At 37.6% G+C, this 25827-nt stretch overlaps 1 protein-coding gene across 1 annotated transcript in view; it reads left to right on the top strand.

Moving 5' to 3' along the window:
* Positions 1-24863, top strand: part of CUNH9orf85 (chromosome unknown C9orf85 homolog) — a 69703-nt gene extending 44840 nt beyond the window's left edge. Inside the window, exons 3-4 of the mRNA XM_039241586.1 lie at positions 23821-23934; positions 24464-24863. Coding sequence (XP_039097517.1) covers positions 23821-23934; positions 24464-24611 — 262 coding nt within the window. The 3' untranslated portion in view covers positions 24612-24863. The remainder of the gene's footprint in view (positions 1-23820; positions 23935-24463) is intronic.
* The last annotated feature ends 964 nt before the right edge of the window (positions 24864-25827 follow it).

The raw sequence follows: 25827 nt of genomic DNA, 5'->3' as shown, positions 1-25827 counted from the left end.
AATGGAAGTCACTACTCCTGGTTCTCACATCTAGGTGTTTAGCAAAAATTACCTAATTGATAACTTTTAAGATTTATTGCCTCACTGCAGCCCTTAACTCTTCATATTTCATGGCATGAAATAAGTGGATTTCTATCTCACCTCTACTCTAATGTGTTTCTTGGCCCAGAGTTTGAATAAAGTAGCATTTTAAAAAAGGCTTATTTCACATAAATGTTTCAAGGGCTCCTGCCAGGAGTTGAGTCTCCAGCAGGAGTCTCCAGCAGGAGGCTAAGTGGAGTTTTGTCCCCAGGGAGTTCTGCTTTTGTAGGGCTACTATAGTGGGTGAGGGAGTGGGGGTGGGAATGAGGTTCTCTAAACTGGAGGAGAAAACAAAAAGTAAAGCTGTTTGGGAGAAAATGAGAGAGGGAGCATGAGATGCTCCTAAGCAGGCCAACCCACCCTGTCTGCTTGCCCCCTCACCACATGCTTGCCTCCCTCTTTGCTACAAAGCGTTTTTCCAACCAAATTAGCCAAACTAAGACCTTCAAGATAATCTTTTATACAGCAGTGCTGTTCTGTTTAAGGTCATTCTATCTATCTATCTATCTATCTATCTATCTATCTATCTACCTATCTATCTATCTATCTTTGTAGTGGTGTAAAAAACAAATAACATAAAATTATGTTAGTGTGAAGTAGTGTGAAGTACATTCACATTGTTGTGCAGCAGATATCCGAAACATTTTCACCTTGCAGGTTTGAACTTTGTACCTATTAAACAATGACCCCCTTTCCCCGCGCCTTCAGCTCTTGGTAGCCATCCATCTAGTCTCTGTCGCTATGAACTGACTACTTTAAATACCTCATATACATGGAATCATAAAAGTATTTGTCCTTTTGTCACTGGCTTATCTCACTTAGTGAAATATTCTTAAGTCTCGTTCATTGTTGTTATACCATGCGATAGAATTCCTTTCTTTTTTAAGGCCAGGTAATACTCCATTGAATGTGTGTGTGCGTGTGTGTATGTACACACACACGGACGTATACACTACATTTTGTTTTTCATTCATTGGTTGATGGACACTTAGGTTGCTTCTACCTATTGGCTATTGTGAACCTTTTTGTACAAATACTTCTTCAAGATTCTGCTTTCAATTAGTTTGCATATCTATCCAGAAGTGGGATTGCTAGATCATATGGTAGTTCTATTTTATAATTGCATAATTTGTTTTAATCTTCACTTTTTTTAATAGTGATTGCATCATTCATTTTACAGTCTCACCAACAGTGCAACGGATTCCATTTTCTCTGTGTCTTTGACAACATTTGTTGGCAGTTTCTTTTAAATAGCATCTTCCACATATAATACACTGGGCTATATATTATAGAAGATACGAAAATGAATCTCCAACACCAGGGAGTTTTTAATCTATTAGGAGAGACAGGCCCACAAATAATTCTTGGGCAGATTGTGAGAAGACTAGGTAAAAGTAAAAGGTGAGAGAGACCCATAGGATACACGGTGAGACTGCAGAGGAATAATAAAATGAACACAGGAGAGATAGATCTAGAAAAGATAGGAATTAAAGGTAAAAGAGTGCTGTAAACAGTGCTTATACGAAACCCTGTGAGGAAGTCACCAGAGAATGGAGGGAAAATGAACAAGAATCCCATGTTCCCTTTGATAGATAAGGTGGATAATCCTAAACTGTCTCTGTATATAGTATTGTCTCTGGGTTCCACACAGACTGTCATTTGTTCAGGGGCTGGCTGGTTCAGTCAGAGGAGTGTGCAACTCAGTCTTGGGATTGTGAGTTCGAGCCCCACATTGGGCATAGAGATTACTTAAAGAAGAGCAAACCAAAACAAAACAAAGCCAGTGGTATCTGGCTGGCTCAGTCAGTAGAGCCATACAGCTCTGACCTCAGGGTCATGAGTTCAAGCCCCACCCTGGGGGTAAAGTTTACTTTTAAAAAAATTAAAATTAAAAAAAGAGTAAACATTGTTACGTACTACAGTATTATCAGTCCCTCCATGTTATCAATGTGTGACAATAAGCTGTACAGTTACCTCTTTGCTTGTATTCTTCAGCTCTGGCATTTCTTATACTAGGTTGAGGCCCTGATGGTTAATCAGTGATGTGAGAGTTGTGGAACCACATTCCAAGAGTATTAAAATGTCCTAGAGTGGAGTTTTGGCCACAGGTTGATTTTCATGTGATACCGAAGTGTATGGTGACTATAAACCCTGGCTTTGTTCTTGCCCAGAACCTTGGTCCTTAATATTTAAATCTCAAAAGTGGAGAGTTTACATTACTGTCACCAGTTGTTCACCTGTCCATGAAGCCTACTTTTTGACATTAATGTTGATTGATACAGCAAACTTTGATGTAAAATTGCCTGCTCTAAAGTGTAGTGATTTCCTTTTTTTCTTTTTTTCTAAATTTACTCTTGGTCAGAGGTGAATACTTTGTATTCTTTTAAGAATTGTTCTAATCAAATCTTGGGGCCCCTGGGTAGCTCAGTCGGTTGAACCTCCACCTCATGGTTTTTGCTCAGGTCATGATCCAAGGGTAGCAGAGCAGCTGACTGAGGAGCCTGCTTAAGATATTCATTCATTCACTCATTCATTCTCTCTCTCTCTCCCTCACACTCTCCCTCTCTCCCTCCTCTCCCTCCCTCCTTCTGCCTGTCTCCCCTGATGACATGCTCTCTCTCAAATTAAAGAAAAAAAAAAAAGAAGCACTGTTCTAATCAAATCTACTGTGGTGAAAAGAGGTAGTACAATCTCTCCACTTATTTTTTTTTTTTAATTAAAAAAATTTATTTTTGAGAGAGAGAAACAGTGCAAATTAGGAAGGGACAAAGAGAGAGAGGGAGACCAACCAAGGATCTGAAGGGAGTTCTGCACTGACAGCAGAGAGCCTGATGCCAGGGTTCGAACTCATGAACTGTTGAGATCAAGACCTTAGCAGAAGTTGGGTGCTTAACCAATTGAGCCCCTCAGGAGCCCCTGCACTGAGACACATCATTTAGGGGACAAGGTAGCGAAGAATTGTCACTTTTTCTACTTGAAATTCTTGGAATTTGGAGATACTGTTTCCTTAAAAGCATTTTCTAATTATATCATATGACGTAATTCCTTAATATAGTTTCAGAATCTTTCTGCATAGCAGATTAGAGTCACTACAGGAAGTGTGGCTTTATGGAATTCTTTCAATGTTAAGTTTCTATGATTTGTACACGAAGGGTGGAGTACCATAGCTCATTGTTTATGAAAGCACCTAGTCATCACGTATGTCAGAGTATTACAAGTGGAGCTGAATTATGCTAAAGGTTAATGTGTAATAATATAACCAGGAAATGAAAGCAGTCCCAGAGAAGTTGTGGCGAGGTAAAATAAGCCTTTTACTGCTAGCAAGTACTAGAAATATAAGCTCAGTTCTTTTTCCCTTGGTATTTATTGTCTAGATCAGTGGTTCTGAAACCTCTTTTCAGGACCTCTCTGTAACTCTTAAAATTTACTGAGGACCTGAGAAGGCTTGGTTTCTATGGGTTATATTTATAAAGATTTATTATACTAGCTTGAAAACTCAATTTTAAAAAATAATTATTTAATAAATAATATGAATATAAACAACAGGTGCCCATTAAGGTTTAATACTTTTTTATGAAAATAACTTTTGAAACAAAATATTAGTAAGACAAAGGGCATTGTTATACATTTTTACAAATTTCTTCTGACTAGTGGAAGAAAAAAGAAAGAGTACATTTTAAAAGGAGTAAAAGTACATTTTAATCGCTTTTTCAAGATAATTGTAGAAATCCGATCAAGAGTCACATGCCCTACCCTCTGAGCCAGCCAGATGCCCCATCCCTACGCGTGATTTTGTAACATCACACATTTAGAAAATACTGTTTCACTGGGTTATACCAGTCTTCCAAATGTTGGTACATTTTATTATACAATATAAAAAAATCATGTGACTATCACAACAATCTCGTTAAAAAAGACTGAGTCTTTATTTATTTTATTTGATTTTTTTAACTGAGTTTTAGGAGTTGACAAATAGAGTGATTACTGGTCCAATTTGGTGGCCCCCTCTTTGTTCATGTTAAGGTCGGCAGTTGTAGTGTTTATTATGAAGAATGGGATTCAAAGGAAGTGACTTTCAAAGATTATATGACAAGGGCATGTCAGAGCTGGGCTAGAGTCTAGGCCTCCTGTCTCCCAAGTCAGTACTATTTTCAAAATAATATTTGCTAATATTTGTAGTTTATCGAAAACTTCAGTTTGTCCTGATTTTCACCCTTAAATATGTAGTATATTTTTTAGCTTTTAATTACTATTTCTTTCCTTGTGTCTTTCATTGTAAAACAGGAAATATGGTAGGTAACTTTAGTTTTAAGTGTACTACTGCCTCCTTTGTCAGTAAACGTGGTTTATAGAGTGACCTGTGTTTTTATTTGACCATGGTTTCCACTGAAATGATTAGTTGTGATATATGCACAGTCAAGATTGTTTGAATGTTTCTGGGAATTATATTCCATGGAGAAATAAAAAGATGGCAAAACCATTATTTTTTAACATCTCTGAATACTTTTAGTGTTGGGCTCACAAAATATTTAACATAGGGCCATTTTCAAGGGAAAATAGGTAAATTTTATATTTAGGCTATGATTAAATAATTTTCAGCCATTTTGAAAGATGTTTCAAAATACTTCACAGATTTTATAACAGCTTGGAATGTGTGTCTCTTATCATTAAAATAATATCGAAATCATTCCATTCTTAAAATCAGCATTCTTTGGCAACACAAATGCAGTCTTGAAGTGAAGAGAAAAAAGCAGAAACCCAGTTACTTTCAGACCATCTTTCATTCTACTCCTATTGAAAACATAAAGCCTGGATTAAGAGATTGGAAAGAAAAAGCACTCAGAGGTATTTATGTGCAAGGGAACTGGAAGGTTGTAAGTGTATACATTTATATTACGTTTGCACAAATATTTCACATTTATAGAAACATTTTAAACGTGTGTCTTCATAAAAGATGGGTATATTTATATTCACAGAGTTACTAGCCTAATAAAACCTGACTGTTTTTCAGAATTAATTTAAATTTGAAAAGAGCGTAATAGCTTTCAGCAATAGAATTCCTTCTTTGCTTTGAATTGGCCATTAAGGTCTCAACCAGCACTAGGAACCCTGGAAAAGCCCCTTTCTAGGCCGTATTACTTTGATCGGATCAACAGTTCTCAAGTGTTACTGTGCATAAGAATTTCTCGAAGAGCTTAACAGATTCTTGGGACCCATCCCCAAGATTCTGACTATGTAAATAATGGCTGTAACCCAGATATCTGCATTTTAATAAACTCTGCGGGTGTGTGAGTCAGTGTTAAGAGTCCCCGTTTTGGGGACTCAGTGGGTTAGAGAATGTAGATTTTGAGATCTTTTGACTCCAGCTTCCAAAACAGGATATCCTATTTTCAATTCTATTTTACATGTAAATTTTAGCATTAACAGTTCTGTAAATACAGTTTTATCCCTGAATTAGCAATTTGAATACTTAAGGATTGGTTTACCCCAGGACTCCCCGGTATGAAACAACACATTCAAAGATATGAAAACATTCTAATTTCCTTGAATCCTCTGAGGAACCTAACCAAGACAGACTTTCTTTAGAATTATTTTAAAACTTAAAATGGAAGCCAAAAGAAAACCTGAAACTTTTCCTAATGCATTTGAATTGTTAGAACTTTATCCGTGTGTGTTCAAATAGTCCACATTTTTAAAATCTATTTTTATTGCAGAGTAATTAAGTAAAGCTTTCTGGAAAACCAAAATACAAACATACCAAATATTTTAACGAAAAGCTGTAATAATTATTTTGACTTAGATTGTATATCAAAAAGACGTTTTGTTTTGTTTTCGTTTTTTTAATTCTAACTTATTTTTCTCAGTCAAGTCCCTGAGCGTATGATGTATTTGCAGTATGGTATTAAAGAACAAAATTCAACTAAGTGAATTTGAATGCTCTTAACTGGCTGTGTTCATTGATTGATGAATCAGGCAGCATACCGTGTAAGCAGATAGAAAGGGGCTCCAAGGAGATCTACAAAATGATAGATGTTACAGGCAGAAAGGAGTGGGAACAAGGAGATTATACTAGACAAAAAAGCTAGTTGGTTTTTGCTGGCACCTCTCCTGGGGGCTGGCTGGGGACTGGCAGGCAGGTGACCTAACTAGATGCCTGACTGACTGGCAGAGCTGAAAGTGAACTAAGTGTTGGTTTGGTGACTTGGGGCGTAGCATAAGCAAGTCCAATTTGGGCCTGCATTCATGTTTTTAACAGCAATTTGATAATTTTGAGAAATGAATGCAGTTATGAGACTAATATCACAACTAAGATACAGGACAGTACCATCACCCCCAAAACCGTGTAGGCATTCCATCTGTTGTGGGGTCACTGAGTGCAATGGCCAAGAAAGAATTCTTGAGATATTGTATGGTGCAGCTTAACAGGTTTATTTAAGTAGCACGGGGTCAGGACCTGTGGGCATAAAGAACTGAACTTTTGTTGTATGAACCTGGTGGTTATACACTTAGTATCCAAGGGGGATGGGGTGTGCAGGGAGTATTAGATCATAAATGTCTTCTTTGAATTTGTACTCATAAAACTACTTTTGCAAGATTTCTCTGGCATTTATCATTCAGTTCAATTTCAACTATTAGTGAGATATAAGAGACACAGGCAGTTATAAGACTCTTTAAAAATGTAGCTACCAGCACTTATTTGATCCTTATCAGAACTATGCAGGCTAGAGGTCAGCCTTCAGAGCTCATGGTGAACATTTTTCTGCTTCTGTCCCTCATCATTTGCTCCCTGACCAATTTTCAGTCCTAAAATCTTTAAGGTTGTTGAAGGCCAAAAGGCTCATGTGCTATAACTTCTTCAAGCTGACAGGGGTCGTAGAGATGTCTCTACCAATAGACCGAAACCAGTCACTCTCTGTCCCTACAAGTAACAATTATGGAAGACCATTGCTGTAGAGTCCAGAGCGGACATCAAGGAAGGATTGTTTTGTATAGTAAGGGTCACCTGCCAGCTCGGTGAAGGGGTTAGGAAGTTTTTCATGTACCTCGACAATAGGAGAGAATAAAGCAAAAGAGACAACACATTAGGATTAATATTACAAAAAAAATAAGAAGTGTGGGGTGCCTGGCTGGCTCAGTAGGTAGAACATGTGACTCTTGAACTTGGAGTTGTGAAATCAAGCCCCACAATTGGTGTAGAGATTACTTAAAAATAAAACCTTAAAAAAAAGTGTGCTAAGAAGACCCTTTAAGGTAGAACATAGTCCCCTCCCAACCAAGAATGTAACGAGTCATTGATAGGGCTAGGAGTGAGCCATTACCTTAATTTGTGTGTGGATATCTGCTAAAAGTTCGGATACATTAGCAGAGTCGTCTGGGATACACCCGTACCCACACACCATTTAATCTCAATATTAGCATAATAACTTCCTCTTTAGCTTGCAGTCAGGATATTAAGGGACAGTAGGTTTTGGAGGGCCACTTTTTGAATTTATGGGTGACTTTGTGTGTTCAGTTCGGTTAAAGGTGGCTGCTGTATGCTTGGCTAAAGCCTCTAGTTGTCATTTTTATATCAATAGTGGTGGCTTCCAGGACAAATATGGCTAAGGGATAAAACCATTAAGAAGCCTTCTTTGCCTGATGTCTAGTCTTAATATCCTAATGACTTGTCCCTGGAGATAAGGGCCAGCCCCTAGTGCATTCTCCAATTCAGTGAAAAACAAGGTGGGGCCATCCATTATCTGCACAAGTTCGTAGTTAATTGACCCCATGGAGTGGGGTGTGCTCTGACTTTTAAGGAACGATTTTGTTATCTCAGCCCCATGGAATTGTTCAAGGTGACAGCTGATTTACACAATTATTGAGGAGTCCATCCCTTTGTCCAGCTGTTTAATCATATGTTTGTTTTATAAACAACATGGGATCCCTTTGGTTATCCCCACAGAGTAACAAGCAGGAAGATTATCTGTATATGAACTAATATGGCAGTCTCTTTGAAGTTTACCTCAAGTTGTCTAGCTTAGGCAAACAACAAACTTTTAAAGACATTTTTTTAATGGTTTTTATTTATTTTTGAGAGAGAGAGAGAGAGACAGCATGAGCAGGGAAGGGTTAGAGAGAGAGGGAGACACAGAATCTGAAACAGGCTCCAGGCTCTGAGCTGGCTGTCAGCACAGAGCCTGACGCGGGGCTTGAAGCCACAAACCACGAGATCATGACCTGAGCCAAAGTCGGACGCTCAACTGACTGAGCCACCCAGGCACCCCTTAAAGAAATTAATCAAAACTAGAGTCTATGGGGCAACTGGGGGCTCAGTCAGTTAAGCATCCCAGTCTTGATCTCAGGGTCGTAAGTTCAAGGCCTGTGTTGGGCTTCACACTGGGTGTGAAGCCTATTTAAAAAAAATAAACAAGCAAATAAAAACAACTAGAATCTATGGATATCATAAGGATGTGGGTTTTTTTTTTAAGTTTATTTATTTTTTGGAGGGGGAGCATGAGCAGGAGAGGTATAGAGAGAGAGAGAACGAGAGAGAAATCACAAGAATTCTGTGCTATCAGCACAGAACCCAAAGTAGGGATCCATCCCACGAACCACGATATCATGACTTGAGCCAAAACCAAGAGTCGGATGCTTAACTGACTGAGCCACCCAGATGCCTCTAAGGATGCGTTATTGGAACTTTTAGCAGCCTCTTGAGGCCAGAGCCAAGCCAAGTATTTGTCATCATACTGCCTGCAGTACCTGTAGATTTGCGTGCATTCCTCTCCTTGAGGTCCCCCGAATGTCCTGAGGTTCCTACACCTGCGGGGATTGACATTCTTTATTCACCTGGAAGGCTGCTGGGAACTCTGTAAGCAGGGTATCAAACCAACATTTCCAAGGGGCTCCATTGACTCCATAAAGTCAGCCTTAATTCCTTAAAGTTGTCTCATCGCATCTGAGTCTATGCATGTCTCTCTCAAATATGACATTCCAGTTAAAGCCTTGGTTAAATAGCCAGTGTTTACAATGGTGTCCTGTTACAAGGCGAACAGATTCTCATTGAACTTATGCAAATAATTATAGGCTACAGAAGAAAAGATACTCACTGAGAGTTTGTGCATTTCAGAGGGTTCAGTTAAAGAGAAAAGTTAAATGCTTCAATTTGTTCACAAAGGAATACTTTATCATATTTCTCTAAATCATGGCTATTTTAAGAGAAAGTTTCTTTAAATCTAGAAGAGCAAACATTAGAGAACGAGCAGTGTTTCAAACAAGAGTCATAAAAACTATAATCATTTTCCTGAGTTCATTCAGTCCCTTGTTACTAGTTTTTGTTCTACTTGAATACAGGTTTCCTGTTAGTTCTGGAAATTCTTTTTTTTTTTTTTTTTTTTTTTACAAATAGTTTATTGTCATATTAGTTTCCACATAACACCCAGTGCTCATCCCCACAAGTGCCCTCCTCCATGCCCATCCCTCCTCCCCCCACATCCATTAGTCCTCCGTTTTTGTCAGCATTCAAGAGTCTCTCATGGTTTGCCTCTCTCCCTCTCCCCCACCATTTCCGCCCTTCTTCTCCCCCTTGGTCCTCTGTCAAGTTCCTCCTAATCCTCCTATACGTGCAGACATATGATATTTGGCCTTCTCTGCCTGACTTATTTCGCTCAGCATAACACCCTCAAGGTCCATTAGTTCTGGAAATTCTTACACAGTTTAGTTATATCCTAAAGATATCAAATACCTATATTTGTCGTATTCCTTTTCATAAATCTCTTTGAAGAGGAAACACATTTTGCAAGAGTATCAGAACAATAACTATAAATGACAAAAAAAAAAAAACCCTAGAAATGGACAGGGTTAAAGATCTGATATGAGGGGTGCCTGGGTGGCTCAGTCATTTGGGCATCCTACTCTTGATTTTAGTGCAGGTCATGATCTCAGAGTTTGGGGGAATCAAGCCCCAGATTGGGCTCTGAGCTGAAAGCACAGAGCCTGCTTGGAATTCTTTCTCTCCCTCTCTTGCTGCCCCTCCCCTTGCTTGTGCTCTCTCTCTCTTTCCCTCTCTCTCTCAAAATAAATGAAAAAATAAATTCACTTATAAAAAAATGAAGATCTGATGTGAAAGTTCATTGTAATATAGCTAACAAGGAAATCCAGTTACTTCTGTGACAAATAATAATTCAAAAATCAGAATATCGGGGCGCCTGGGTGGCTTAGTCGGTTAACCGTCCGACTTTCGCTTAGGTCATGACCTCGCGGTTTGTGGGTTCGAGCCCCGCATCGGGCTCTGTGCTGACTGCCGGCTCAGAGCCTGGAGCCTATTTCGGAGTCTGTCATTCCCTCTCTCTCTGACCCTCCCCTGCTCACGCTGTCTCTGTCTCTCTCCTAGAAATAAATAAAACATTAAAAAAATTTAAAAAAAAATCAGAATATCAAGCAATGACCTTATGCCAAACATATTAAAACTTAAGGAATTTTATATATTTTCTCGAAGAGTTTTAGCATTTACCCATATAACATAACATGAGGTTTCTCATTATAAGCCTGACTGTGCTTTCCAAGTAACATATCAAATAAACAAGTCTAGTTAGTCAAAAAGACTTTGTTTACCATGTAAGTCTCAGGAAGTTTGTTATCCTCAGAAAGTTTTAAAGTACATGCCTACATAGGATTACAGATCATTATAAAACTTAATATTTAATTATATATTTACTAAAGCTGGCAATAGGAGATTCTACAGACTCTTAAGTAATCAAAGACCTGAAAAAGACAAAAACATAGAAGCTTTGTTTTTCTGGGCAGATAAAGAAAAAGAAACTTTGTTTACAATTTCTTACCAAGAGCAGACCAACAATCCAAAATTTGTTTTTTTCACAGAGAGAAGCAGAATTTCAGTCTTACACTAGTGCATTTTTAAAATCCATTCATTTCGGGGCGCCTGGGTGGCTTAGTCGGTTGAGCGTCCGACTTTCGCTTAGGTCATGATCTCGCGGTTCGTGGGTTCGAGCCCCGCGTCGGGCTCTGTGCTGACTGCCAGCTCGGAGCCTGGAGCCTGTTTCAGTCTGTGACTCCCTCTCTCTCTGACCCTCCCCTGCTCACGCTGTCTCTCTCTCTCTCCTAGAAATAAATAAAAAAATAATATAAAAAATAAAAAATAAAATCCATTCATTTCAATCTTAGTCCTAACCACACAATAAAATTCTTTTCCAAAGATTTCTTTTCATAAACCTTCTACAACTTTCCTTTTCATTCAGATTTTGTCATAAACCACTTCTCTTCAAATAACCAGCCTCATTTTAGGACAAAATTACTTTCGTTTTCCCTCAATAAAATGTATTTCCATTCCTTCTATCTTTCCCATATATCTCCTACAGAATCCCTTTCCGTATTCCATTATTCCTAATTATATTTAACAGAATTTTAACTCTTAGAAACCTTAGTTTCCAACGAAATGAAATAGTCACTAATTGTGAACTCTTAAGCCAGAAATCTTCAGATAGGTAAATTTGTAAATATGTTTCATAATTTCTAAAGACAGATGTTTTTCCATAGTATAGTCTTCAGTTTTTCTGAATAAGAATGCAAAGCAGATAAGCCTGTGTTCACTAACCAGTGCTTTAGGAATCTAAGTCATTTGGGAAAGATTTAGCTATCCAGTAGACTCAGTCCTATTTATCATCTAACTTGGCAAAACTTTAAAGTTTTAGGTTACCAAATGTTTTGAAAGCAATAAACCTTTTTAATGTATTCAAACTTCCTGTTTTTATTTTAACATTTATTTATTTTGAGAGAGGGAGAGCGAGCTCGCTTACGCTCCGGGCAGAGAGGGAAGGAGAGAGAGAATCCCAAGCAGCCTCTGCGATATGGGTGTGGAGTCTGACATGGGGCTTGAACTCACAAACCGTGAGATCATGACCTGAGCCAGATCAAGAGTTGGACGCTTAACCGACGGAGCCAACCAAGTGCCCCTTGCCCAATCTGTTTTTAACAGTTTCCCACGAAAATTTTGAGACAGACAACTTTTAGGTCCTCTTTTTGCTGACAAATTGCAACAGAGATAACAGGAGCTTATTTGATCTTCAGTAAACCTGGATAGAATTAAAGTATTATATGTAAAGCTGGTAACTTTAAAGATAGAACTATCTTAATTAGAGTAATAAATTTAAATGAGTATAAATACTGTACACGTTGCACCTGGATATACTTTAAAGTCAATTAATTTGTCCCCCACAGTCACTTTTTACCTAGGGAACCTGTGGGGAAATCTAAAGGGTGTGATTAAGTCCTGAGAGGGATCCCTGGACCCCTTCATGTTGACTAGGGAGGTGTTCCTGTTTGAACTTCACGAGGAGGCGGCCCAGCACGTCGGAGTGCCCTTCCTTCCTTGATAGCAAGGGCAGGAGGAGAGGGAGCCGATGGCAGCAGGGGCACTGAAGATGGCGTAGGAGCCCATTATGCAAGCTGGTGAGGCAGAAACAGGAAGCGGGGGGCGCAGAAGAAGGGGGTGCTGCCAGCAAGCCTGGACGTGTAGAAAAGCCCAGGTGGCACAGGAAGAGGGCTCCTGGCCCTAAAGCTTATCAGCTCAGACAGATGAACACATGCACGTTTTCTTTCCAACAACAAAAAGTGAAAATAGGCAGTCCCTGTGGGGCTGGAGAAGGCAGGGAGCTTCCCTGAAACAAAAGGAATTTCAGCAGCTGCTTGGGAATGTTCCTTAAAGCCCCCGTGTGGAGGTAGACTAACCAGACAGTTGGCTGCAGTCATCATTGCCATTAGCTAGGGAAATGAACGAGGGAGAAAACCTCCTGTACAAGAGTCAGGCAACATTCATCGGGTCCTCTCAAGGTATATTCTAGGTCTGACACACGGAAGAAGCAGCAAACAAAGAGGAGATGAGTAACTCAGGAGAAACAGAGGGAGGCATGAACAGGAGCTCAGCGGCAACCTGTTTACAGGAAAGAAGTGGGGCACGTAGAGAACAGGACAGAACACAGATGGTGTGGCAGATTAACAGAGGTAGAAGGGCCCGAGGCAGGTGAGCCGCTGGTGAATTGAGGGGTGGGGGGTGAGGAGATGCGTGTTCTCATGCCCTCTAAAGGAATCAGGATAGATCAGGTACAGGGCCATAAAGAGCTGACCTTTTTCTGGGCAGATTTCCCCATCCTCTAGTTTATATTGAGGCCAGCAATATTCAAAAGTAAGCAGACTTGGGAAGGAAGCATACAAGGTGTCCGGGTCAAACTGGTTCTGGTTTCTCAAGGTGTAGCCCAGGGGAGTGTTGGATGGGATCTAGGGTGGGAAAGATAGTGATAGCTGGGCTGGTAGCATCCCTGCTGATCTCCCAAGAGCATCGCTTTGAATAGTCTGAGCCCTGGGGACATCTCCGGCCTGCTGACCTGTGACCTAGCATGCCTCCCAAAGAAGGAACTCCTGCCCATCCTTCTTTCAGTCAACATGGGTTTCCTTGGGAGACAGGAGAAGTCTCCCCAGTACTGAGGTTGCATTTAATCTGGCAAACCAGCAGTGTTTGCTTCCTGTTTAGGCTTTTTCCCAGGTAGATCAGAAATCCTGTTGTCCAAATTGATTCTAATGTGTTAGGACACAGCCCAAAGGAGAATCCTTTGGGGTTGAGAAAGTTGATCCCATAGTTACTTCCTACAAAATGAGGAGAGTACGTTAACTGACTAGCAGCCTGTTATCAAAACCCCCCTTTGCTTCCAAATGGCAAAATATTCTCATCAGCAATATTGCCGAAGGTTCTGGGGTTCAGAGTGGCAATCGGCGCCCCTCTTCTTGACCGCTCTGACACCTTTGTACTTCCTGAGAAGGGATGTCGACCTTCCTTTGCTTCTTTATTGCATTCTAGACCTCAGTAGGTGCTGGTGAATGGACTGCATCTCCACAGAGATTGGGGCTGCCTCTTTCCGTTTTGCAGGATTCAATGTATTTGGCGACCAATAATAATCCCTTTTGTAAGACTCTAGATCTACTATTAATGGATGGGGTAAAGATCCTGGCTTTTGTTAAGAAGGAGCAGTTATTTTAAATCATAACGAGTGTCCTATATCTAAACTAGAAGTACTTTCAATCTGAGAGTAGGACAGAGAGTACTGAACAGTCCGTGGGTAAGGACAAATGCGACACATGAAAAAAACAAAAAGTATGGAACTCCTATCTAATCTGGGCAACTTTCTCATGAGATTTATCCATGACCCAGTCCCAAGTGAGCAGTCCCTTGTTGGGTAAGTGCCCCAACTAGGTAATAGTTTTGACTGGTCCCTTTTGGGAAGCGCATGGTCAGACGTATCTTGAATTTTATACTCGCTGAGGGATCACACAGGGTTATTTAGGAAGAAACCTTACACAGGAGTTTTAAGATCGGTGGCCTTCCTAATGACATATACAGCCATCCTGTGTCCAAGAATACAAGTATTAAAAGACTAGGTAAGGGGTGCCTGGGTGGCTCAGCTGGTAAAGCGTCCCACTTTGGCTCAGCTCATGATCTCGCGGTTCATGAGTTCAAGTCCTGCGTTGGGCTCTGTGCTGACAGCTGAGAGCCTGGAGTCTGCTTCAGATTCTGTTTCTCCCTCTCTCTGCCCGTCCCCTGCTCATGCTGTCTCTCTTTCTCTCAAAAATACATAAACATTACAAAACAATTTTTTTTCCAAAAGAATAGGTAAAATAAGGAGAGCCAGATTTCTGAGCCCAGTGCCGTTATAGTCAGTTATTTATTTTGAGAGAGAGAGAGAGCAAGCTTGAGCAGGGGAAGAACAGAGGGAAAGGGATAGAGAGAATCCTAAGCAGGTTCCACACTCACTGTGGAGCCCAATGCCAGCTTCATCTCCGGTCTCTTGGGTCATGTCCTGACCCAAAATCAAGAGCGGGACACTCAACTGACTGAGCCACCCAGGCGCCCCTTATCAGTAAGATTTGATCATAATCTTGTTGTTGTAGTTAAGAAATCTTTGCCTGGCCTAGGCCCACAAATATTTTCTCTTGGGTTTTCATTTAGAAGTTGTATTATTCTTGGTTTTATATTTGGACTTATGAGGCATTTCCTGTTAATTTTAGGGATATCCTGTTGTTACAGCATCATTTGTTGAAAGGACTGTCTTTTTTCCACTGAATTCCCTTTAATACTGTGCTGAAAATCAATTGATTGTATATGTATGGATCTATTTCTGGATTCTCCTTGGTCCCATTGATCCATGTGTCTGTTCTTTCACCAATACTATACTAACTTGATTACTGCAGTGTTATGGTAAATCTTGAAATCCAATGTGAGTCTCCCCACCTAGTTTTATTTTTCAAAATTATTTTGATACAGTTTTTTTGCCTTTTCTTATAACTTTTAGAATCAGTTTGTCAATTTCTACAGAAAGACCTTGGTCATTGCTAGAACACAGAGTTTATTTTTGTTTATTGACCATATATACTATGGCTTTAATAAACTCATTTTTTATTTACTTTTTAAAAAGATTTGATTTTTAAGTACTCTTTACATCCGATGTGGTGCTCAAACTCACAACCCTGTGAGTCGCATTCTGTACCAAATGAGCCAGCCAGGCGCCCCCTCCCTTTTTATTTCTAATACTTATTTTGTTAATTCATTGGGATTTTCTACACAGACAATGGTTTAAAAAAATACATATAGTCTTATTTCTTGTTTTCCAAACTGTATGCTATTATATTTCTTTTTTGCCTTTATTGCACTGCCTAGGATGCCCCAGTATGTTTTTGAAAAGGAATGATGAGGGCCTATATTCTTGCCCTATTCCTGATCTTGTAGGGAAGATATTCATTCTTTCATCATTAAATGTGATGTTAGCTGTAATTTCTTTGTAGATGCTTTTTATCAGGTTGAGGAAGTTTCCTTTATAGTTTGCTGAGAGTTTTTATCATGAATGGATGTTCCTTTTCATTAAATGTTTTTTCTGCATCTAAAAGATCAATATTATAGTTTTTCTTCCTTAGAACATCAATTTGGTGAATTATGTTAATTGATTTTAATACTTTTTAATGTTTATTTCTATTTTTGAGAGAAAGAGCATGAGCCGGGCAGGGGCAGAGAGAGAGGGAAACAGAATCCGAAGCAGCCTCCAGGCTCCTGCTGTCAGCACAGAGCTGGATGCAGGGCTTGAACTCATGAACCTGTGAGATCATGACCTGGCCAGAAGTCGGACACTTAACTGACTAAGCCACCCAGGTGCCCCTTCATTGATTTTAATATTGAATCAGCCTTGCATGCCCTTGGATAAAGCCCACTTGGTCATGATGTATACCCTTTTTGTATACTGGTAAATTTCATTTGCTAACATTTTGTCATAGATTTTTACATCTATGTTCATTAGAAATACCAGTCTGTAATTTTGTCTTTGTGGTATCATGATATTAGGGCCTCGTGACATGAGCTGTTTTGATAGTGTCTTTTCAGAAATGTGACTATTTCAATGAGGTTGTTGGATTTATGTGCATCAAGTTGTTTGCCAAATTCCCTTATTACTCTTTTTTAAAATTTTTTAACATTTATTTATTTTTGAGAGATAGAGAGTCAGTGTGAGCAGGGGAGGGCAGAGAGAGAGGGAGACACAGAATCCGAAGCAGGCTCCAGGCTCTGATTTAGCTGTCAGCATAGAGCCTGATGTGGGGCTCGAACCCATGAACCATGAAATCATGACCTCAGCTCAAGTCAGCTGCTTAACCGAGTGAGCCTCCCCGGCGCGCCCCCCCCCCCCCATTTTATTCTTAATATCTGTTGGATTTGCATAAGTGCTGTCCCTTCTTTCACTCCTGATATTGGTAATTTGTCTCCTTTCTTTTTTTATCATCATCAGTCTGGCTCTGTGTTTATGAATTATATTAATTTTTTAAGAGTCTGCTTTTGGTTTTATTGATTTTCTCTTTCTGTTTTCAATTTTATTGATTCTTTTTAAAGTAAACTGTACTCCCAATGTGGGGCTCAAGAGCAGGACCCCAAGGTCAAGAGTCACATGGTCTACTGACTGAGCCAGCCAGGCACCTCTCAGTTTCATTGATTTTGGTTTGTATTGATAATTGCTTCCTTCCTTTTGTGTGCTTTGAGTTTAATTTATACTTTTTCCCAGGTGTTCCTCCCTCCCTGGTTTCTTAAAGTAGAAGTTCAGATAGATCTTCTTGTTTAATATAAACATTTAATTATATAAATTTCCTGAGAATATTTTTAGCTTTATTTTATAAATTTTGATGCTGTTTTCCTTGTCATTCAGTCAGTATATTTTCTAATTTCCCTTGTGATTTCCTCTTTGACCTGCAGGTTATTTAGGAATGTTTTGTTTAATTTCTAGATATTAGGGCATTTGCAGATGTTTTCTGTTTCACTGATTTCTGATTAGTTTCATTATGGTAAAAGAACAAATTTCAGGTTAAAAAATTTTTTTTCAATTTGTTGAATTGGTGGTATGGCTGAGAATACCGTCTGTCATGGTGCTTGCTCCACGTGTACTTAAAGGGAATATATTGCTCTTATTGGGTGGAGTGTTCTATAAATGTTAATTTGGTTGACAGTCTTCTATCAACTAGGTGTTCTTTATCTTTATTGATTTTTTTTGTATACTTGTTCCATCAATCACAGAAAGAGAAGTGTTGAAGCCCCTAATTGTAATTGTGGGCTTTTCTATTTCTTTTTTATCCGTAGTTTTGCTTCATTTATTTTATTTTATTTTATTTTTTTTAACATTTTAAATGTTTTTTTTTTTTTTTTATTTCTAGGAGATAGAGAGAGAGAGAGAGAGAGACAGCGTGAGCAGGGGAGGGTCAGAGAGAGAGGGAGTCACAGACCAAATGCTTCATTTATTTTAATACCCTGTTGTTAGGTGCCTAAACATTTAGGGTTATTGTGTGTTTTTGAAAAACTGTTCCCTTTATGGTCATGTGATAACCATTTTTTATACCTGGAAATTTTCTTTGAAGTATATTTTGATAATAATATATTGACTGGAGCTTTCTGTTTGGTTATTTTTTAAAAATGTTTATTTTGAAAGAGAGTGAAGAGAAAAAACGTGAGCAGGGGAGAGGCAGAGAGAGGAGCAAGAGAGAATCCCAAGCAGGCTCTGCTCTGTAAGTGCACAGCCAGATCCATGCAAGGCTAGACCTCACAGACTTCGAGATCATGACCGGAGCGAAAATCAAGAGTCGGAGGTTTAGGGGCGCCTGGGTGGCTCAGTCGGTTAAGTGCCCGACTTCAGCTCAGGTCATGATCTCGCGGTTCGTGGGTTCGAGCCCCACGTCGGGCTCTGTGCTGACTGCCAGCTCAGAGCCTGGAGCCTGTTTCAGATTCTGTGTCTCCCTCTCTCTCTGACCCTCCCCTGCTCACGCTGTCTCTACCTCTTTCTAAAAGGTAAATAAAACATTAAAAAAAATTGTTCAAAGAAAGAGTCGGAGGTTTAACTGACTGAGCCATCTAGGCACCCCTCCAGTTTCTGTTGATTAGCATTTGCATGTTTTTTTTCCTTGTCCTACTTTTAACTACCTATGTATTTCTGTTTAAAGTGGATTTCTGCTATCTTTTGTCTTTCATCCCAAGATTTTATTTCTAACACTTCTGTTTGACTTTTAAAAATCCCTTTATGAAGATTTAACTCACACACCAGCCACTTCATCCATTTGAAATGTACGGTTCAGTTGCTTTTAGTATATCATAAAGTTGTGCAGTCATCACCACAATCAATTTGGAACATTTTCATCATCTCAGAAAGAAATCCCATGCCCATTAGTAGTCAGTCTCCATTTTCCCCCCAGGACCCCTACCCTTGCTTTCTGGCTTGATCACGTTGCCCATTTTGAACATTTCGCATCAACAAAATCATATAACATGTAGTGTTTTGTGACTGGCTTCTTAGCCTAATTGTTTCAAGCATGTTATAACATTTAGCAGTACTTAATTCTTTTTTATTACTAAGTACTCCACTGTAGAGCTGTGCATCTTATTTAGCCATTCATTACTTGATGGACATTTGGATTGTTTTCACCTTTTGACTGTTAACAAATAATGTTGCTGTCACCATTCATATACAAGTTTTTGTATGCATGTATATTTTCAATTCTCATGTATATGTGTAGAGAGAGAAGTGAGGTTCCTGGGTTATATGATAACTCTGTAATTTAACCTTTTGAGGAACTGCCAAATTGCTTTCAAAAGTGACCATAATTTTTTACTTATGACCAGCAACAATAGTTCCCAGTTTTTCTGTATTTTTACTGACATTTGTTTATTGCCCTCTTTTTGATAATAGTCATTCTAGTGCTGTGAGGTGGTATGTCATTGCAGCTTTGATGTGCATTTCCCTGATGGCTAGTGATGTTGAGCATCTTTTCATGTGCTTATTGGCCGTTTATACATTTTTTTGGTAAAATGTCTATTCAAATCCTTTGCTTATTTTTGAGTTTTTTTGTGTTTTTATTATTGAGTTATAAGAGTTCTTTATGTATTCTAGGTAGAAGTCTGTTACCATATATTTGCAAATATTTTCTTCCATTCGGTGAGGTTTGTTTTCTTTCTTTCTTTTTGCTATGTTGAAATGTCTTTTGTTGCACAAAAGTTTTAAATTTTTAAAATTGAGGTATAATTGACATATAATATTAGTTGCAATTATATAATATAATGATTTAATATTTGTATACATTGCAAAATTATCACCACATAATTATTGTGGTGATAATTTTGCAATACAATTTACACATAATCTGTCACATCTGTCACATACATAGTTACAAAATGGTTTTGTGAGGACAACTTTTAAGATTTATTCTCTTAGCAACCTTTCAAATATGCAATACAGTTAATATCATAAACTATAGTTATCATGTTGTATCTTACTTCCCCATAACTTTATTTATTTTATAACTAGAAGTTTGTTCCTTTTGATTTCCTTCCTTTTTTATGGTTGAAATAATATTCTGTTGTGTATATATACCACATTTTAAAAATCTATACATCCATCAGTGGACACGTATGTTGTCTCCATTTTTTTTTTTTTTTTTTTTAAGTAATCTCTATGTCCAATGTGGGGCTTGAACTCAAAACCCTGAGATCAAGAGTCTCATGCTTTACTGACCAGCTAGCCAGGTGACCCCAGGTTGTTTCCATTTCTTGGCTATTGCAGTAATGCCATAGTTAACATGTGGGTGCACATATCTTTCCACGGTAGTGTTTTTATTTTCTGCAGATAGATACCCAGAAGTGGAGTTACTAGATCATATGGTATTTCTATTTTTGATTTTTTGAGGAACCTCCATATTTTATATAGTGGCTGCACTAATTTATATTCCCACCAGCAGTACACAAAGTTTCCCTTTTTTCCACATCCTCACTAACACTTACCTCTTGTCTTTTTGATAATAGCCATTCTAACATGTATGGAGGGATATCTCATTGTGGTTTTGATTTGAATTTCCTTGGTAATTAATGAAGTTGTGCATTTTTTTTCATATACCTTTTGGTCATCTGTGTGTCTTTGGAAAAGTGTCTTGAGATTCTCTTTCCATTTATAATTGGATTCTTTGTGCTTTTGCTATTGAGTTGTATGAGTTCATGATATATTTTGGATATTAACCCCTTCTCAGATACTGTATATGATTTGTAAATATTTTCTCCTATTTCCTCCTATTTAGTAAGTTAACTTTTCATTTTGTTGATAGTTTCCTTTGCTGTGCAGAAGCATTTTAGTTTGATGTAGTCCCACTTATTTATTTTTGATTTTGCTGCTTTACTTTTCTTCTTATATCCCCCCAAAAATCATTGCTGAGACCTTATCATGGAGCTTATTGCCCATGTTTTCTTATAGGAGTTTTATCATCTCAAGTCTTGCATTCAAGTATTTAATCCATTTTGAGGGAATTTTTGTGTATGATTTAAGATACAGGTCCAGTTTCATTCTTTGACATGTTTTGACATGGCTGTCCAGTTTTCCCAATACTATTGATTGAAGAGACTATTCATTCCCTATTGTTTGTTCTTGGCTCCTTTGTTGTAAATTTTTTTAAAAAAATTATTTTTTTTTAATTTTTGCGAGAAAGAGACAGACTCTGAGTGGGGGAAGGGCAGAGAGGGGGAGGGAGACACAGAATCTGAAGTAGGTTCAGCCTTTGATCTGTCAGCACAGAGCCCAAACCCATGAAGCTCAAACCCATGAATCATGAGATTGTGACCTGAGCTGAAGTTGGACACTTACCCAATTGAGCCACCCAGGAGTCCCTCCTTTGCTGTCAATTAATTGACCATATATGTGTGCTTTTATTTCTGGGCTATGAATTCTGTTGATCTCTGTATCTGTTTTTATGACCACACCATATTGCTTTGATTACTATAGCTTTGTACTATAGTTTGAAGTCAAGAAGTGTGATGCCTCTAGCTGTGTTCTTTCTCCGAATTGCTTTGACTCTTTGAGGTCTTTTGTGGTTCCATATAATTTTAGTATTATTTTATTTTTATGAGAAATGTCATTGGAATTTTGGTAGACATTGCATTGAATCTGTACATTGCTTTGGGTAGTGTACACATGTTAACAATATTATACAGATATATATAGAATATTCCACCTAAAAACAACAGAATGCACTTTTCTTCTCAAGTGCATGTGGAACACTCTTCAGAATAGATCATATGTGAGGCCACAAAACAAATCTTAAAAATTTAAGAAGGACGGGGACGCCTGGATGGCTCAGTCGGTTAAGTGTCCAACTTCAGCTCAGGTCATGATCTTACGGTCTGTGAGTTCAAGCCCTGCATTGGGCTCTGTGCTGACAGCTCAGAGCCTGGAGCCTGCTGCGGATTCTGCGTTTCCTTCTCTCTCTCTGCCCCTCCCCTGCTTGCTCTTTCTCTCTCTCAAAAATAAATAAACATTAAAAAAATTGTTTTTATATTTAAGAAGAGTGAGATCATATCAAGCATCTTTTTCAACCACAACAGTTTAAAAGTAGAAATAAATTACAAGAACAAAAGTGGAAAATTGAGTAATTTGTGGAAAGTAAACAACAAGCTACTGAATAGCCAATGGGTCAAAGAAGAAATCGAAAAAGAAAACAAAATAAGACACCTTGCGACAAATGAAAATGGAAATAGAACACACCATAACGTATGAGATATAGCAGTAGTTATGAGGGAAGTTCATAGCAATAAATGTTTACATCGAGAAATAAGAAAAATCTCAGTCTAATTTTACATCTCAAGGGACTAGAAAAAGAAGAACAAATGAGCCCAAAGTTAGTAGAAGGAAGGAAATAGCAAAGATCAGGGCAGAAAAAAAGTGAAATAGAAACTAAAAGACAATAGAAAAGATGAGTGAAACTAGGAACTATTTCTTTGAAAAGATATACAAAGTTGACAAATCTTGAGTTCAACTCACCCAGTAGAAAAGAGAAAGGACTCAAATGAAATTGGAAGTAAAATAGAAGTTACAATTGATACCACAGAAATACAAAAGGTCCTGAGAGACTACATGAACAAATGTATGCCAACAAATCATAAAACATATAAGAAATGGATAAATTCCTAGAAACATACAACTTACCAAGACTGAATCTTAAAGAAACAGAAAATCTGAACAGACTGATTACTAGTAAGGAGATTGAATTAATAATCAGAAACCTCTCCCAAAACAAAAGTCTAGGACCAGACGGCTTTACTGGTAAATTCTGCCAACATTAAAGAATTAATACCAATTCTTCTCAAACTATTCCAAAATATAGAAAATAAGGGAACACTCCCAAACTCATTTTATGAGTCCAGTATCACCTTGATACCAAAACAGGCAGGGATGCCAGAAGAAAAGAAAATTGCTGGCCTGTATCCCTGATGCACATGGATGCAAAACCCCTTAACAAAATATGAGCAGACCAAATTCAACAATACATGAAAAGGATCATACAACATGATCAAGTGGGATTTATGCTTGGGATGCAAAGATAGTTTAATATCTACGAATCAATGTCATATACCACACTAATAAAATAAAAGATAAAAATAGTATGATCATCTCAGTAGATGCAGAAAAAGCATTTGAAAAAACTCACTATCTGTTTATGATAAAAACTCTCAGCAAACTGGGTATAGAGGGAATATACATCACTGTAATAAAGACTATATATGATAAACTCATAGCTAAACCTTATACTTAGTAGTGAAAAGCTGGAAGTTATTCCTCTAAGGTCAGGAACAAGATGAAGATGCCTGTTAATTCAACATAGTACTGGAAGTCATAGCCAGAGTAATTAGGCAAGAAAAAGAAATAAAAGTTATCCAAATAGGAAAGGAAGAAGTAAAACTGTCACTATTTGCATTTGACATTTAAAAAAAATTTATTTAAGTAATCTCTACACCGAATGTAGGGCTCAAACTTACAGCCCTGAGATCAAGAGTCTCATGCTCAGACTGAGCCATGCTGGTGACCCTGCAGATGACATTTTAAAAAGCTTTTATCTCTAAAAGAAGATAAATCCACTTACTGGCTGGCTCAGTAAGTGGACTATGCAATCTTGATCTTGAGGACATGAGTTCAAGCCTCACTTTGAGCCTAGATCTTACTTAAAAAATAATAAAAACTGTTATTTAGAAATGCTGTATAATTAATTTAAATTGACAGAAGATAAGTAACAGATTGAAATATAGAAGCTTTGATTTTTAGGCTTTTCACCTATACATTTAGCTACATCCCCTCATTTCAGCAGATAAATCTTAGGAAATTCATAAAAAATAACACTTGATTGTTTTTCCACTTGTAGTGTTAAATGTTTACAAAAATCAGTGAAAGATTCTTATCACATAATGTGTAGACGATGTGCCTGTGAACTTGAAGTTTGTGCAAAATGTGGAAAGAAAGAAGACATTGTTATTCCGTGAGTATTTTTTTTTTCGTGTTTGGGATTTACTCTTTTAATAATTGATCAGTGAATTTTCTTTTAGGGAAACATTCAGTAGCTCTGAGAGTCTTACGGTGTGATATATATCACACCAATTTAGACTTCTTTTTTCTACCTAACAAGAAGAAAACTCTTAATTATTCATTAAATTTTTTATATCATTGCAATAAAAATAAAACGTTATATTTTTATGAAATTACAATATTTATCCATGAGGCTTACATTCATCACTCATCAGAGAAGAAATCCTTCATTATATAACTGCTTTTCTTTAGTGCACATCATGTATTAATTTCTTTGACTCTATATTATTGACAACAGTATTATAATTGGTTGGATCTTGACTGATAATAGTCTTCAAGGACTATTCTATACTTTTTTTCTATACTTATATTTTTAGGCTCCTCCTATTCAGGAAATGTAGTAATAAGTTCTTTTTACTCTGTAGTTAAATAATGAAAACCCGAGAAATAAATACTAGGGTTTTTTTTTTTTTCATTTTTAGGTTTAATAAAGAACGAGAAAAGACAGAAAATCCTGAAAGTACTCTACGTTCCAGCCAAAGAAGTTACAGAAGAAATGAAGAAGAGAGTGATGATGATTTAGATTTTGATATTGATTTAGATGACACGAAAGACAATCAAGTGGACTAATATATTAAAAGTCAGTTCGAAAATGTGAAATTCTGAACAACTTTTGAATTTTGAGGGTTTTACACAAAAATACTGTGAAATCCTAATGAGAAAAATAGCAAAAATCTGTATAGAAAACAGGCAAAATTCACACGTGGACTATATAGATTATGCATGATACTTGGATAATTCTAAAACTTTCATTTAGTGTTTCCTTTAATACATTAAAACATTTTTTAAAATATTTATTTATGAGACAGAGTGCAAGCAGTAGAGGGGCAGAGAGAGGGGGAGACACAGAATCTGAAGCAATCTCCAGGCTCTGAGCTGTCAGCACAGAACCTGAAATGGGGCTCGAACTCATGAACCTTGAGATCATGACCTGCGCTGAAATTGGACGTTTCACCAACTGACTGAGCCACCCAAACGGCTATGTTATAATACATTTTTTAAGTAGCATATGCTGGAATACCTACCAAAGTGAATATTAGGGTATCATTGTAATTCAAGGGAATTAATTAGAAAAATGTGCTACCTAATATCAAACTAACACGATTCAGAATTGTTGCTTGTGTAAGAACTATCTCATGGAAAAATCAGATGATATTACAAGAGTGCAAGCCTTAAAAATTGGTCCTTGGTACCTTTTGGTAGATTGATCCCAAGTAAGTGACTCACATAAGAAAGCCCCTTTACTTACAAGTTTGCTATTAAATGACTTGTTATTTAATGTTTAACAAGTCTATTTATAGCAGTTTTTCTTGAAAGTATTTTTACATAGCTGATCACATTTTTAAACCTTTTTTCTTTTGTGAAATATACATAAGGACAATATATATAAAATACATATGTGTAATTTAGTAAAAAATTTTAAGAAAAGTCATACATCTGTCATCCAGATGAAGAAACTACTTTTAAACAGTATAAATTAGTTTTGTCTGATTTTTATTCTTTTTTATCTTTTTATTTTGAAAAATCTCAAACCCAAAGAAAACAGCAAATTCATACAATGAATGAAACCTTGTGTATTCTTTCCCTAGATTCACAATTGATCTGTTACATTTTTCTTATCTCTCATTAGATATTAGATACATATTTCATTTCCTGAGCCATTTGAAAATAAGTGGCAGACATTGGATTTGAACATTATCTGAACAGACTTATACACGCATGTTATTTCGTATCTCTTCTTTATTTCATTATCTATGAGATTGATCCATGTTGTTGTAAGAGCTTT

This window comes from Hyaena hyaena, unplaced genomic scaffold, assembly GCF_003009895.1.
Source record: "Hyaena hyaena isolate Hyena2069 unplaced genomic scaffold, ASM300989v1 scaffold_196, whole genome shotgun sequence".
Classification (NCBI taxonomy): domain Eukaryota; kingdom Metazoa; phylum Chordata; class Mammalia; order Carnivora; family Hyaenidae; genus Hyaena; species Hyaena hyaena.
The sequence above is the reverse complement of the archived record's forward strand: the minus strand, read 5'-3'. Positions and strand labels throughout refer to the sequence as shown.